We start from the raw sequence: 14,281 nt of genomic DNA, 5'->3' as shown, positions 1-14,281 counted from the left end.
ATATTATTTTATATTATATTGTATTATATATTTTGTAATATACTTCATTAACAAACACAGCTTCACGTTGTTGTCTTTATTTTGTGCTTCCTTCTGTAGGGAGAAGAAAGCCTTCGGAGGTCTGTCCACTTCAGAAAGATAGAGACTAATGATTATCTCTTTCTATATCTAGAGAATTTTTTCCTAGATGTTTAATCTATGTAAGAAGATTAGACTATCCAGGGGCTGCCTGTAAAGAGTTAAAGGTAGGCCACTTTACCTCATGGTTTTTGTAATATGTGTATGGGGGGGGGGGGCATGATATTAGGCAATTTAAGAATTTACATCTCTGCCTTCTTGATATGTAAAGTGAAGCCTCCTGTCTTTTACCTCAGATGGAGGGTCATGTGATCTCTAGCTGTCCATGGCCATCACAAGTGAGAGATCACATGACCCTCCATCGGTGGCCATTTTATGGACAGGAATGTCCGGCTAATGAGGTAAAAGACAGGAGGCTTCACTTTACATATCAAGAAAGCGGAGCAGAATTATTAATAGATGTATATTGGTAATTTACCTAATATTCTGCTCCCCACATTTACACACATGTTACAGAAACATGAGGAAAAGTGGCCAATCCCTTTAAGTCATCAAACACATTATCAGGCTTACACAAAGTGCTTAAAAAAGCAAGAAAGGCAGCGGGCAATAGAGGCACATATTTGTTTGCTAAAGTATAATACAAAGTTCATTATTATCTGCATACATTTTTAAAAAAAAGTTTAATTACGTGTTTAAGTTTGTAGTGACTTAGACCATTACAATATATTCATAGACTTGTCTTCTTACAGAGCAGAATTATCAAGAGATATATTCTACAGATCTGTAAGGTGTCAATCATTAAGGGAACCTGTCATCATGATCACATATTTTCACAAGGTTCCCATTGAGAATTAGTATTAAACAGTCTATCTTTTTTTTTTATAATTAACATTACTGGTTCCTCTCACTTTTAAAAGAATATAAAAAATATACCTGGCCCCCTGCACCAGAAGCCATAGAGCTTGAACTGAGGTCACATTTGGGAGCGAGGTCTGGTTGTAACTAGGGGTCAGGTGTTCTGGTCAGGGACTGTATATACTTTTAAAAGTGAGTAGAATCAGTAATGTTTATCATAAAAGCAGATTAGGAATTAGTATTAAATAGTCTTTGAGAAATCATATAATACACACTAGGTATTAAGTTTTTTTTAAACTTGTACTTGGAAGGAAATTATTTATGTCATAGGGTTAGGCTCCCTTCTCTTTGAGATTGTTACCCATTGGTTAGATGATGACACGTGGTGCCAATATGCAGAAACATACTAGCGCTCAAAAAGAAGGGCGGAAATCAGGCTCCTTTGCGGCAAAAACAAGCCCTCCAAAGGGGAAAAACTTAAAATGTGAAGGAAAAAGTGGTGGTAAAACTATAGAGAAGTGGTGCATAGCAGCAGGCAATTCGGATAAAGAAGAGAATGTGGATGGAAGGGAAGAACAGGAGGGACAATTGAAAGATCTAGAAACCTCAGAAACTGGATTAGACAAAATACTAAAGGCTTTGGATATCTGTAACAGAAATGTAGCAGATTTAGTAACAGAGGTGGGTGGTTTGAGTAATGAAATAAGAGGCCTGAGGGAAGATGTTTACAATGTAAAGGAAAGGTTGGGTAATACTGAGAAACAAGTTAATGAAATGGAGGGGTCATTAAAAGTATTGAAAGCGGAAATCAAACAGTTAAAAGTGGATAACAAAGAGATAAAAGAAAAACTTATAGATATGGAAAACAGAGCAAGACGAGGAAATATCAAGTGTGTGGGGTTTGCAGAAGGAGTAGAAGGAAAGGACCCCATAAAATTCTTAGAAAGTTGGTTTATGGGCTGGTTGGGAGAGGATTTTTTCTCTAATAAACAATTTATTGAAAGAGCACATAGAATCCCTTTTAAAGCGCCACCACCTGGATCGTATCCTAGGCCCTTCCTGATTAAACTGGTTTCCTCTAGAGATAGAGACCGAATAATGTTAGAAAACAGAAAGAAGGGAGATCAAACATGGAATAATGAGGTGATTAGATTGTTCCCGGATTATGCCCTACAGACAAGAAAAGAGCGCAACAACTTTAGGGACTGTAAAAAAAGACTAAGGGAAAATAATATTCAGTACTCGCTGTTGTTCCCTGCCAAATTGAGGGTAATTTATAGTGATAAAACACACTTTTTCACCAATCCTGAGGAGGCTAATAGTTGGCTAGACAGAGTGCTGAGCTCCAGTACCAAATCTGGGAAGAAAAATGACGGAAGGGGAGGGTAGGTCATGCTAGGGAAGAAGCTCAAACCAGCAATGGTAAGCATTGAGATAATACGGGTTAGGGAAGGGGATGGGACTGTATGGTGGGGGGAAAGGGGGGAGGGGGGAAAGGGGGGAGGGGGGAGAGGGGAAAAGTTCTGGTTTTTTTTTTTTTTTTCTCTCTCTCTCTTTTTTTATTTTCCACGTTTTTCTTATTTTTGGCTCTCTGTTTTTCCACACGTACTCTCCCTCACGTTACCTTGTCCAAGGGTTCCTGTTCTCTTAGCGCCCTCTTTTTTTTTCCTTTATTAACTTTCTATCATCCTTAATATCTTAGATAGTTACCTTTGGCAGCCACATTAGGTAAAGGATGGGGCGGGTGGTGTCATGGAACGTGAGAGGAATGAGGGATAAGATTAAGAGACAGGCAATTTTTAAAGCAATCGCTTATTACAATGCTGATATTGTCTGTCTACAGGAAACACATATTCTGACAGAAGAAGCCATTTTGCTTAAACGAAGGTGGGTGGAAGAGGTTTATATTTCAGGGCACTCAACGTATTCTAGAGGTGTATGTATCCTTATTAAAAAAAATTGTAAATTTCACTGTTTTAGACAGTGGACGGATAATCAAGGGAGATATATCCTGTTACAGTGTAAGCTGAATAATTTGGAATTCATTCTAGCTACAGTATATGTCCCCCCCCTTTTGGGCTAGCGGTATGTCGGGAGATTCATGAGATTGTAGAGGATAATAATGTGAGTGATCTTCCCTTTCTATATATTGGAGACTTCAATGCCGTGATGGACCTGAAAAAAGATAGATTTAGACCTGAGGGGGTAGTGAGTGAGAGAGAATCACGCACAAGTCTAAGTAAATGGTGTCAAGAATTAGAATGGTTGGATTTGTGGAGGTTGAGAAACCCAGAAAAGAGGGAGTTCTCGTGTTTTTCTAAATCCCATAATAGCTTTTCAAGAATAGATCTTGCACTGGGGAGTGGTAGACTACTTCAAGAAACACAGGTTGTTAAATATGGTATTCGTTCATTTTCAGACCATGCTCCAATTATGGTTCAGTTGAAAGATGAAGATAGATGGAAAACGAGGAGGTGGAAGTTAAATTCATTCTGGCTAAATAAGATAGACTCACATCAGGAAATAATAAATGAATTTAGGATCACACTATCCCACACTTCAGATGAAATGGGTAATATCTGGGGTTGGGACCAGGGTAAAGCTGTATTACAGAAGGAATATTCAAAAGAAATATTAAGACTAAAGAGAGAATTTAGTAAAAAAGAATCTGAGTTGAGATATTTGGAAGAGGAAAAAAAGGCGCAATATGGATTGGCTCCTACTGAAAGTAATAAACAGACATGGGAACAATCAAGGAAGGACTATGAACTACACATTCTTCAAAAAGTATATAGTTCTTCTATAGTCTGTAAGAGTAGGTGGTTCGCTGAAGGAGAGAAACCAAGTAGATTATTGGCAAATCTGGTGAAAGAGAAGGGGAATGATACACATATAGTGGCGATAAAGAATGAAAGAGGAAGATTAATAAATAAACAAGATGAGATACTACAGTACTTTCATAATCAGTTTAGTAAAATTTATGAATCAGAACTAACAGTAGAAGATAATGAAATCAGGGACTATCTCAACGCGATCAATATGAAGAGATTAAGTAATGAAAGTAAGCAATACTTGGACAAGCCTTTAACGCAGGAAGAAATAAAAACAGTAATTGAGAAACTTCCTAATAATAAATCTCCTGGTCCGGACGGGCTCCCAGGTGAAGTCTATCAAAAATATAGGGAAATAATGTCAGAGAAGCTCCTGAATGTATTCTTGGGGGCTTACAACCAAGAAGAGCTCCCAAACTCAATGTATGAGGCAGACATAATTTTGTTATTGAAACAAGGTAAAGATAAGCTAGATCCAGATGCATACAGGCCAATATCTCTACTGAATGTAGATGTCAAGATTCTGGCGCAGGTCTTAGCTGGTAGGTTAATAAAAGTAATCTCAGAAGTGGTGGAGGAAGATCAGTGCGGGTTTATGCCTGGTAAGACTACCACATGCAACTTGAGGAAACTTTATGCCTGTATGGAGTTGACGGAAGCAGGAAGGGCGGGGGGGGTGGTTCTCTCCCTCGATGCCACAAAGGCTTTTGATAGGGTAGAATGGAGCTTTTTGTGGCAAACCCTTAAGAAAATGGGGTTTGGGTATTGTTTTATAAAGTGGATAAAGATATTGTATAAGAAAGCTAGTGCCTGCGTGTGTATCGAGGGGGAGAGATCCCTCCCACTTAAGTTATTGCGAGGGACCAGACAGGGATGTCCGCTCTCTCCTCTCCTCTTTGCATTGGTTATTGAAGCCTTGGCTGCAAGGATTAGAGGGGAGGAGAGAGTAGAAGGATTTAAATTTGGCCAGACAGAAGTTAAAATATCTTTATACGCAGATGACGTATTATTATTTGTAGCAAACCCAGAAGTGTCAATGAATGTTCTACAAGAAACTCTGAGTGTCCATGGGAAGATGTCCGGGCTGCAAATAAATTGGGCAAAATCAGCTGCGATGTTTTTGGGAGTAAACAGGGCAGATTTGAATCTTCCATTGGAGGTTATTGAGGGAGAAAAATCCTTTAGATATTTGGGCATTGTTTTATCAGATTCATTGAATCGGTTTGTGGAACTGAACATACTCCCTTTGATTAAAAAATGGAGGATGAAGATCAAGATCTGGTCCAAATTAAAATTGACATATGCGGCTAGGCTTAGCCTGATCAAAATGGTTCTTCTTCCTCAAGCGCTTTACCTCTTTAGAAATTCCCCTATGAAGATTCCTGAACAGATTTTTGATATTATGGATAAAATATGTACTGAATTTTTCTGGGGGGGAAAAAAAGCCAGAATTGAGAAGAAAGTTCTACAATGCTTAAGGGAGGATGGAGGAGTATCACTCCCAAATTGGAGATTTTATTTTGTTGCAGCCCAAGTAGCAGCGGCCCTAAAAGAAACATCTGGTGAAATCGCTAGTATATATGCTGAACTACTCAAACTTCAGGATAGGAAATTACAGTTCATAAACATATTGGAGACAGGACTCTCCCCAGTGCAAGATAATGTTAGAACTGTTTCTATGTTGGAAACTTCAAGACAGAGTTGGCTTAAATTAAAGAAAATATTTGGTATAAAGGCTTGGACAGAGGAGGCTCCGATTTGGGATAATACTACCATAACAGGGGATATAATTACAGGATACAAAAGATGGATAGCCAAAGGGGTAAGATTTATATCTCAACTATTTGAGCATGGGTCTTTTAAATCTTTTGAAATATTAGCACACGAATTTGATATTGTTCAAAGGGATAGATTTATGTACATAAAGTTACGGTGGATTGGTAAAAATTTACATGATTCACATTTGGAGTCACAGGAGTATGGGAAGTTTAGAAATTTAATAAGGGTGAAAAAGATATCATCCATTTATGAAGCACTTGTACAAAAGGGTTCAAAGAAAATTAGGTTTAAGGCAATGCAAAAATGCAATGAAGAATTGGGGATACGTACTGTAGAGGTGGAGGAATGGAAAGAGGTATTACAGTCACCATTGTGGGTTTCTAAAAATGGCAGTCACAGAATCACTCAATTTTTCATTATTCATAGGTTGCACAGGACGCCAAGTTGGCTCTATAGAATAGGTTATAAAGATAATGATGTTTGTGTGAAATGTCTTGAAGAGAGGGCTGGGTGGTATCACATGTTTTGGAGATGTCCTAAATTATTTAAATATTGGGAAGAGGTTTTTAGGGCTATAAATGAAGCACTGGGAATATCATTATCAAAGGATCCATGGTTGGCTATACTGGGATATTTTGGAAAAAAGAAACTGAGTAAATGTGCTAAGAAAATTATATCTCAATTACTATTCATGGCTAGGAAAGTAATCCTAAATCTGTGGATTAAGGATACCTCACCAACAATCGAAATATGGAAACAGAGTGTCATGGAAATGATCAAATTAGAAAGAATGTCCTTGGCGACAAAAGAAAGTAAAGTGGTATGGGATAAGAAATGGTATAAGTGGTTGCACTATATGGAGACAGCAGGGGGAGTGTAGGAGAGGGGGTGGGGGATGTGAGTAAACAGAGAGCTCCTTTTTCTTCTCTTTCTTTCTTTTTTTTTTTTTTTTTTTTTTTTTTTTTTCTTTATCTTTCCTTTCTTTTCTTTCTCTTTTTCTGGTCCTTCTTTTCCTTTATCGGATATGGTCTTGTCCTCGGGGGGGAGGGGGGGGCCTGGTGGGGAGTCAGAAGGCATGTATTGTTCAAAGGGTAATATCAGATGAATATATGTAGTTGATGGTTTTTCTAAAGTAATATAAGGATTCTGGATACTAATGAGCTATTGTACCATGTAATTATTTGCTACATTGTGGTTTGAATTTATTGTATTACTGATTTATTTAATCATGTGCTTGTACTATGTACTGAAGGGGGGGGGGGTAGAGGGGAGGGAAGGAAAGGGGAAAAAAAATGCACAGTTTATGTATCTAGATGAAATTATGCATTATTGTTTGTGGTAGCCAAATGTATATAAATGTCTGTATTTTTTCATTGATAAAATAAAGATCATTTTAAGAGAAAAAAAAAAAAAAAAAAAACATTACTGGTTCCTCTCACTTTTAAAAGAATATAAAAAATATACCTGGCCCCCTGCACCAGAAGCCATAGAGCTTGAACTGAGGTCACATTTGGGAGCGAGGTCTGGTTGTAACTAGGGGTCAGGTGTTCTGGTCAGGGACTGTATATACTTTTAAAAGTGAGTAGAATCAGTAATGTTTATCATAAAAGCAGATTAGGAATTAGTATTAAATAGTCTTTGAGAGTCTGTCATTACGTGAAAATGTGCAACACTCAAGAAAGGTTCCCTTTAACTTCCACTCCTTATCCATCTGCTAAGTACAGACTTTAAAGGCTGAACCAAGGGCAGACGATTTAAGACACTAAACCACAGGTCTATAAAGGACCTGCAGTTGGTTTAGTGTCCCAAATCACCCTGAAAGGTTTGATTTAAAACTTCTTTTAGCTATATAGCTCATGTCAGGGGGAGAGGTGAGAGAGAACAGCAGAAAAGTCTTTTTCCTTTCCTTTTCTAACGAGTTAGCTATCATCACAGGTACAGATTTATAATAATCAGTATTATTATGGGATTGCCCCACTTTTTGCGGTTTTCCCTATTTGGAAAAATGTGGCTCCAAATTTCACCCCCCCCCCATGTTATGCCTAACCCCTGTAGCATGCAGCCTGCCCAGCCCCTGTAGTAGGAAAAAAAAATAACACTGTACTCATCTTTCCATCGTCCCCCATAGGTCCTCTTCTGTCTCAGACAGAAGAGGACCTATGGGTGACGTCAGAAAGGTGAGTTTTGTCTTTGTTTTTAGTTGACTCGAGTATAAGCCGAGTTAGGGTTTTTGAGCAGAAATTTTGTGCTGAAAAACTAGGCTTATACTCGAGTATATAAGGTAATTATTACATTTACATTACTTTATAGTTGTATAGTACAAGTTGTTATGACTATATTGACAAAAAAGGTATGCAATTAAAGGAACCTGGGCAGTATATGATTACAGATTATTAAATATAGCATCCTCATGACACAAAAGATGTTAAAACAAAAGACCAGATTTATGCATTAAAGGGGTTTTCCCACAAACTAAAGTTAGGCCTTATCCATGGGATAGGGCCTAACTTGCTGATCAAGCGGGGTCTCAGCTAATACTCCCACAGATCACGAAAAACAAGGGGTCTGTTCGGCGATCTCGGTCAACTCCATAGAGATTAATGGAGCAGAAGAATCATGCGCAGCCATCCATTAGTCTCACCAAGTGGTGAGGGGTCCGATGGACCCCTCGTTTTCGCAATCTCTGGGGGTCTCGGCACCGAGACCCCAACTGTTCAGAAAGTAAGACCCTAGCCCATGGATAAGGCCTAACTTTAGGTTGTGGTAAAACCCCTTTAAAGAAGGGCTTATATTGTGAATGATTTTAGACAGAATTTATACACAAGCGCGTCTATGAGAAGATAATGGTGTCTTTGAACATCTGCTTGTATCTCCATTCACTGATTCTAGTTGGAAAGAATCTTCAGGTTGGGAAAATATTTGTCAGCATTCAGACTTTATTATAATTTTACAAAACTTTCAAAGTTCATTCATTGTAGCAATTACAGTTTTAAATATTATGGTAGAGAGAATTATAACATTTTTCCTGAAAATTCATCCAGTAAAGATCATGTCCTCATAAAGTATTTCATATTAAAGAGTTCATATTACCTTTTTGCACATAGCTGTGAACAGAACCTTTTGGATTTCTGAAACTTGTTTGGAAAACCAGTCTTTCCACAAAACTCACACTCCAAGATTTCACATTCCAGCTCGTCGACGCCTTCTGCGGAACAAGAACAAACAAGAAAACAGAACACTGTTATTTTCCTTCCTTACATAAACATTGTTCATTAAACTTGAATTCAGTTCCACCAAGAAGTTACATAACTGATGCGACCACACCCACAGAAATTCTGCATGAAATCAACCACAATAGTTTTAAAGGAGAGAAGTGAAGTGCAATCAATTGTGCAAGACAGAATCACTGATTTCAGTCCAGAACAGTGGGGACTTAGACTCCTCATAATCACTGATAATATTGTCAGTCACTGAGTAATCATGATTTCATTAGGGACAGTAGTCCTAGAGTGAAATAGGGACTTAATACATGACTATGGGCTTAGAAAATCCATCACCACAATCCACCTACCTGAACTAACTGCTACAGCGGGATTAAAAGTATTCAGACCCCTTAACATTTTTCATTTGTTGTTTGATTGCAGTCAATTGATCAAAAAAAGTTTTTTTGGCTCATTAATCCTTCCCAACATGTGACGTAATAGTATGTCATACGTTGCATGGAGAGGACTCACGGGCTGAGCCCTCTCCACTTACCAGTAACACCCACCATCGGTGTTAACCTTTCCATCGCCGCCAGCAAAGCTGCCGGCGGCTTCAAAAAGATTTTGACCCATTGATTACAATCAATCATTGTAACGAATGAGGAGGAAGATCCCCACAGTACCTCAGTATGGAAGTATATGGTAAAGTCAATCAGACAACCTGGGGTTAAAGTACCCTAAAGGGTCTGAAAAATAGTAAAAGTTAAAAAAAAAAATATATATATATATATTATAAAAAAAAATAATAATAAAAATTCGAATCATCCCCCTTTCCACAGAACTGATATAAATATAAATAAACAGTAAAAAACACATTTGATTTAACCATATACCCATCTGACAACCTAGGGTTAAAGTACCCTAGGGGGTGTGAAAAATAGTAAAAGTTAAAAAAAAAAAATTATTATTATTATATTAAAAAGAAAAATTCAAATCACCCTCCTTGTACAGGAGGTTTTAATTCTTGTAAATGTATGAAAAAATTATTAAACCTATACACATTTGGTATCTCCGTCATTGTAACGACCCAAAAAATAAAACAGACATGTCATTTGGGGTGCACAGAGAAAGCTGTAAAATCCCATCCACAAGAAACGGCGCAAATGTGTTTTTCCACTGCATTTGTAATTTTTTCCCGCTTCCCAGTACATGGCATGGAATATTAAATACCATCACTATGAAGTGCAATTTGTTCCACAAAAAAACTAGCCATCACTCAGCTCTTTACATGGTAAAATAAAATATATATATAGATTTTTGAAGGTGGGGATTGAAAAATAAAAACGCAAAAAAGAAAAAGGGCCTTGGCTGGAAGGGGTTAATGTACACTCTGCAACCCATCTTGACTGGAAAAAGTATGCAGGCTCTTTGCTCAGTATCGAGTAGAAGCAGCTTTTGAGCTAGTACAGCCAGGAGTCTTTTTTGGAATGATGCAATATGTTTTTCACACCTGGAGTTGAGAATCGTCTACCTATTCCTTGCAGATCCACTCCAGCACCCTTAGGTTGGATGTTGAACGTTGATGGAAGCCATTTTGAAGTATCTCCAGACATTGGGTTTAGGTCAGGGCTCTGGCTGGGCCAGTCAGGAATGGTGACAAAGTTGTTCTGAAGCTTCTGCTCTGTTGTTTTTTTGTGTTTTTGGAAGGTGAATCTTCAGCCCAGCCTGAGGTCCAGAGCACTCTGGAAAATGTTTTCATCCATATAGCTCTGTAGTTGGACGCATTCACCTTTCCTTCAATTACAAACAGTCATCCCGCCCTTGCAGCTGAAAAACAGCCTCGTATCATGATGCTGCCCCCACCATGTGCCACTGTTGGGAGTGTATTTGGCAGGTGATGAGCAGTGCCTGCTTTTCACCACACATACTGCATAGAATTAACACCAAGAGGTATCATGTTTGTCTGACCAGACCAGATAATCGTATTTCTCATAGACTGGGAGTCTTTTTCCAATCTGTATGCAGCTCTTATACGTCTTGCACTGAGAAGAGTCAGCACACTCTGCCATACAGCCCTCACTGGTGGAGGGCTACAGTGATAGTGGACTTTGTGGAACTTTCTCCCTACAGCATCCAGAGCTTAGCCACAGCAATCTTCTTTTTATTCGCATTTAAATTTTTATTACGTTTTTAAAACAGTAAAAGGATCAGAGGGAGGGGAAGGGGAGGGAATACAGGGGATGAAAAGAATCTCGGATACAAGATTGTACTTGATATGAGGGGGGTTACAAGTAAGAATAACATTAACATTCCAATTGGGAGAAAAAATACATAGTGACAGTAATAAAATTGTCATGCAGTAATAGTGTAATTATCCAGAATATCATTACTAACTTGACAATTAAGGGAAGGAAGTGGAGAGTCAGGAAGAGGAAGGAAGAAAAGGAGGAGGGAGAGGATTAAGGAGGAAAGGGAAAAAGGAAGGAGCCGTGCCTCCCCCTACCTGGTACTCAGGACTCTGTAGGTTCACAGTCACGTGGCTGGACCAGAATTGTACTAGTCAATTCCAGATAACGAGGGGATGCCACAAAGGTGGTCCAATGTAACCAAGGAATTGGTATTCAAGAGGCTCTCCATCCGCTGCAGTTCACCGACACGACCCAGCCACTGATGCAAGGAGGGTGGATCAGGAGAATACCAGCAGGCTGGGATACAAGCTCTTGCTGAGTTAAGAAGAAAGCACAGTAGGGACTTTCTGTACGTGGCAAGGGTAATCTCATGATGATGGAGCAAAACCTAAGCAGGGTCATCCCGCAACTCCCTGTCCGTCAGCTCCAACACCCCAAGCAACCCCTGTCCAGTATGACGCAAGTGAGGGGCAACTCCAAAAAACATGTAGGAGTGTAATCTCCTCTTTTCAGCAGAGAGATTCAATGCCAAATCTCGTTCCCATTTGGCCATAATGGCTGGGATGTGGTCCTGCGGGGGAGATACCAGGAGGCTATACAACAGTGAGAGAGTGCCCCTAATATGGCCCTTCTGCGTGCATGCACCTTCAAAGCCCGTCAACAACCGACTGAAATCAGGAGGTGGTGTGATAGATCCCAGATAGTGTGATAGTTGAAGACCTTGCCAAATAGGTGCTCATGGCAAGTCCGGTGGAGAGACCAAAACGTCCCCTCTATGCCATTTCCCATCCGCCAGAAAGTGACACACCCTAAAATGTCGAGCCTTGACCCAACGTTTGAAAAACGACGAAATCTTGGGGTTCTTCTTTACCGCTCTCACCAAGGCTCTTCTCCCACGATAGCTTAGTTTGGCTGGACGTCCCAAACTTGTCCATTTAAGGATTATGAAAGCAACTGTGCTCTTAGGAACCTAGAGTGGTGCAGAAATTCTTTTGTAACCTTGGACAGATCTGTGCCTTGCCACAGTTTTGTCTCTGAGCTCCTTGGGCAGTTCCTTAGACCTCATCATTCTCATGTGGTCTGACATGCACTGTGAGCTGTGAGGTCTTATATAGACAGATGAGCGACTTTCCTAATAAAACCCAATCAGTTTAATTAAACATAGCTTGACTCCAATGAAGGAGTAGAACCATCTAAAGGAGGATCAGAAGGTAGTAGACAGCATGCGAGTTAAATATATGTGTCACAGCAAAGAGTCTTGGTTAATAAATTAGCACAAATATCTCCATTCTGGGATTTTTTTCTGTCAAGATGGGGTGCAGATTGTATGAGACAAAAAATAACTTTTTTGATCTTACTAATTGGTTGCAATAAACAGAGTAAAAAATTTGAAGGGGTCTGAATACTTTCTGTATATTATGCAGTGCTATGCCTACACATGTCACCTTTATGTGGCAAGACTTTACTTTAGAAATATTCAAATGAAATAGACAAGGTGCCTCAGGTCTATCTAAACGAGATCTTGCTAGAAAGAGAAGAAGGAGTGTAACAGTGTTGTTTTCAGTCTCATTTGCCTATTTCTAAAGTAAAGTTTTGGCACAGCTGGAAAATAAAAACAATGAAACGAGTGGTATGTAAGGACATTGTGCTACACAACAAAGCAGTTAGTTCAGCTAGGTTGATTGATTGGTGGCAACATATTACCTTCAATGAAACAGGGAAATCATTAGAGTAAGAAAGAATTTTTAAAATCCAGATTAACAAAATCTGGACAACTAGCTATGCAGACAATAAAACCTTTACTATTGAAACCAAAATACATGTAGAAAATTACACCTTAGACCAGGTAACTACAGAGCTGTAAGTTTGACCTCTAATTTGGGTAACATATTTAAAGGCTTTAAAGGAAATCTACAATCAAAATCAAGCATGATAAATCAGGGACACATACTCACAGACCCATGCACAGTGACTGTGGTAATGTTCTTAAATTTGTTACCCATGGCCTCTTTCCTTATATAATCAAACTTTTACATTTATGCGAATGAGCCTAAAGGGCTCTGGGGGTGTTACAAGATCCCCTCTGTGCTGCAGCTTAACAGTCTGTTACAGTGTGCAAGAAGCAGTTTTCTGCTCCCACTGTGATGAAACTTCCTGTACTGCAGTGAGATTAAATCAGGCAGAGGGAGGGCGAGGCGCTGAGGGAGCAGGGGAAGGGAGAGACCTGTGAATCAGCAGCACTGAGGGGCTCTGCTAAAATCCCCAAAGCCATTCAGATTCATAAGCACAATTTCAAAAGTAGATTTTAGGAAGAAGCAGGCCATGGATAAGAAATATAAGCAGATTACCACAGTCACAGTGCCTGGATCTATGAGTAGGTGTCCCTGGTTTATCATGATGGATTTTGATGGTAGATTTTAGTATTTTAATGATGATAACCGTACAATAGCACTAGCATGGACTTATGAGACTTTGAGGAAGATAGTCGTAATTTGAGCCTGGTTAAGGCTGTGGATATAGATTTTCAGAGGTGTTTGACTGCTACGCAAAAATTTTAAACATAAAATGAGAAGCTATGGGTGAACATGCGGCTAAGAAATACGCTTATTTTCAAACTTTTTTACCATTAAAAAAGTAGTATGAGTCACAATCGGGCCCTTTCTATTTTGCATTTGGAAACAACCTTGGGATTGTACAATAAACTATAGATGTATCTTGCAAAGGAACTGCCTTAATGTTAGTAATGTAAATCATCCAATCAGGGTGCGATTATCCTCTCCTTCAATTCCGGGATGTAAAAATGGCGTTGGCTTGCTCGAGATGTTTTTTGTTAAAAAAAATCTTTTATTTAAACCATAAATGCCACTAAAATTTGCTTAACAATAAAAAGGTTGTTAAAAATTAAAAACAGAATGACACGTTTCGGGCTTGGACTAAGTGCTTCCTCAGATTCCTATACATATAATCACAAGCTCGAAATTTATAGGGGACAAGGAGTCCTCAACCGGAAGTTCCGAAAATTCCGGGTTTAGATCACATGGAAATTAGTAAGACAAATGTTGTCTGACTAATTTCCATGGCCTAGTTCCTTAAAGGTCGTACGAACTAGGAAATAAAATTGCAC

The 14,281-nt window shown here is 39.0% G+C and overlaps 1 protein-coding gene across 7 annotated transcripts in view; it reads right to left on the bottom strand.

Moving 5' to 3' along the window:
- PHC3 (polyhomeotic homolog 3) overlaps positions 1–14,281 on the bottom strand; it is a 49,659-nt gene that overhangs the window by 2,351 nt on the left and 33,027 nt on the right. For 6 of the 7 annotated variants that reach the window (XR_011854294.1, XM_072142835.1, XM_072142834.1 and 3 more), the window contains one exon: positions 8,637–8,751. Coding sequence is in view for 5 of the 7 variants with exons in the window: in XM_072142835.1 (XP_071998936.1) it covers positions 8,637–8,751 (115 nt within the window). In the remaining 2 variants the exon portion in view is untranslated. Of the gene's footprint in view, positions 1–8,636; positions 8,752–14,281 lie in introns of those variants that run through there. The other variant, XR_011854295.1, reaches the window with a different exon arrangement.

This window comes from Engystomops pustulosus, chromosome 3, assembly GCF_040894005.1.
Source record: "Engystomops pustulosus chromosome 3, aEngPut4.maternal, whole genome shotgun sequence".
NCBI classification, from domain to species: domain Eukaryota; kingdom Metazoa; phylum Chordata; class Amphibia; order Anura; family Leptodactylidae; genus Engystomops; species Engystomops pustulosus.
Note: the sequence above shows the minus strand (reverse complement) of the source record. Positions and strands in the feature narration are given on the sequence as shown.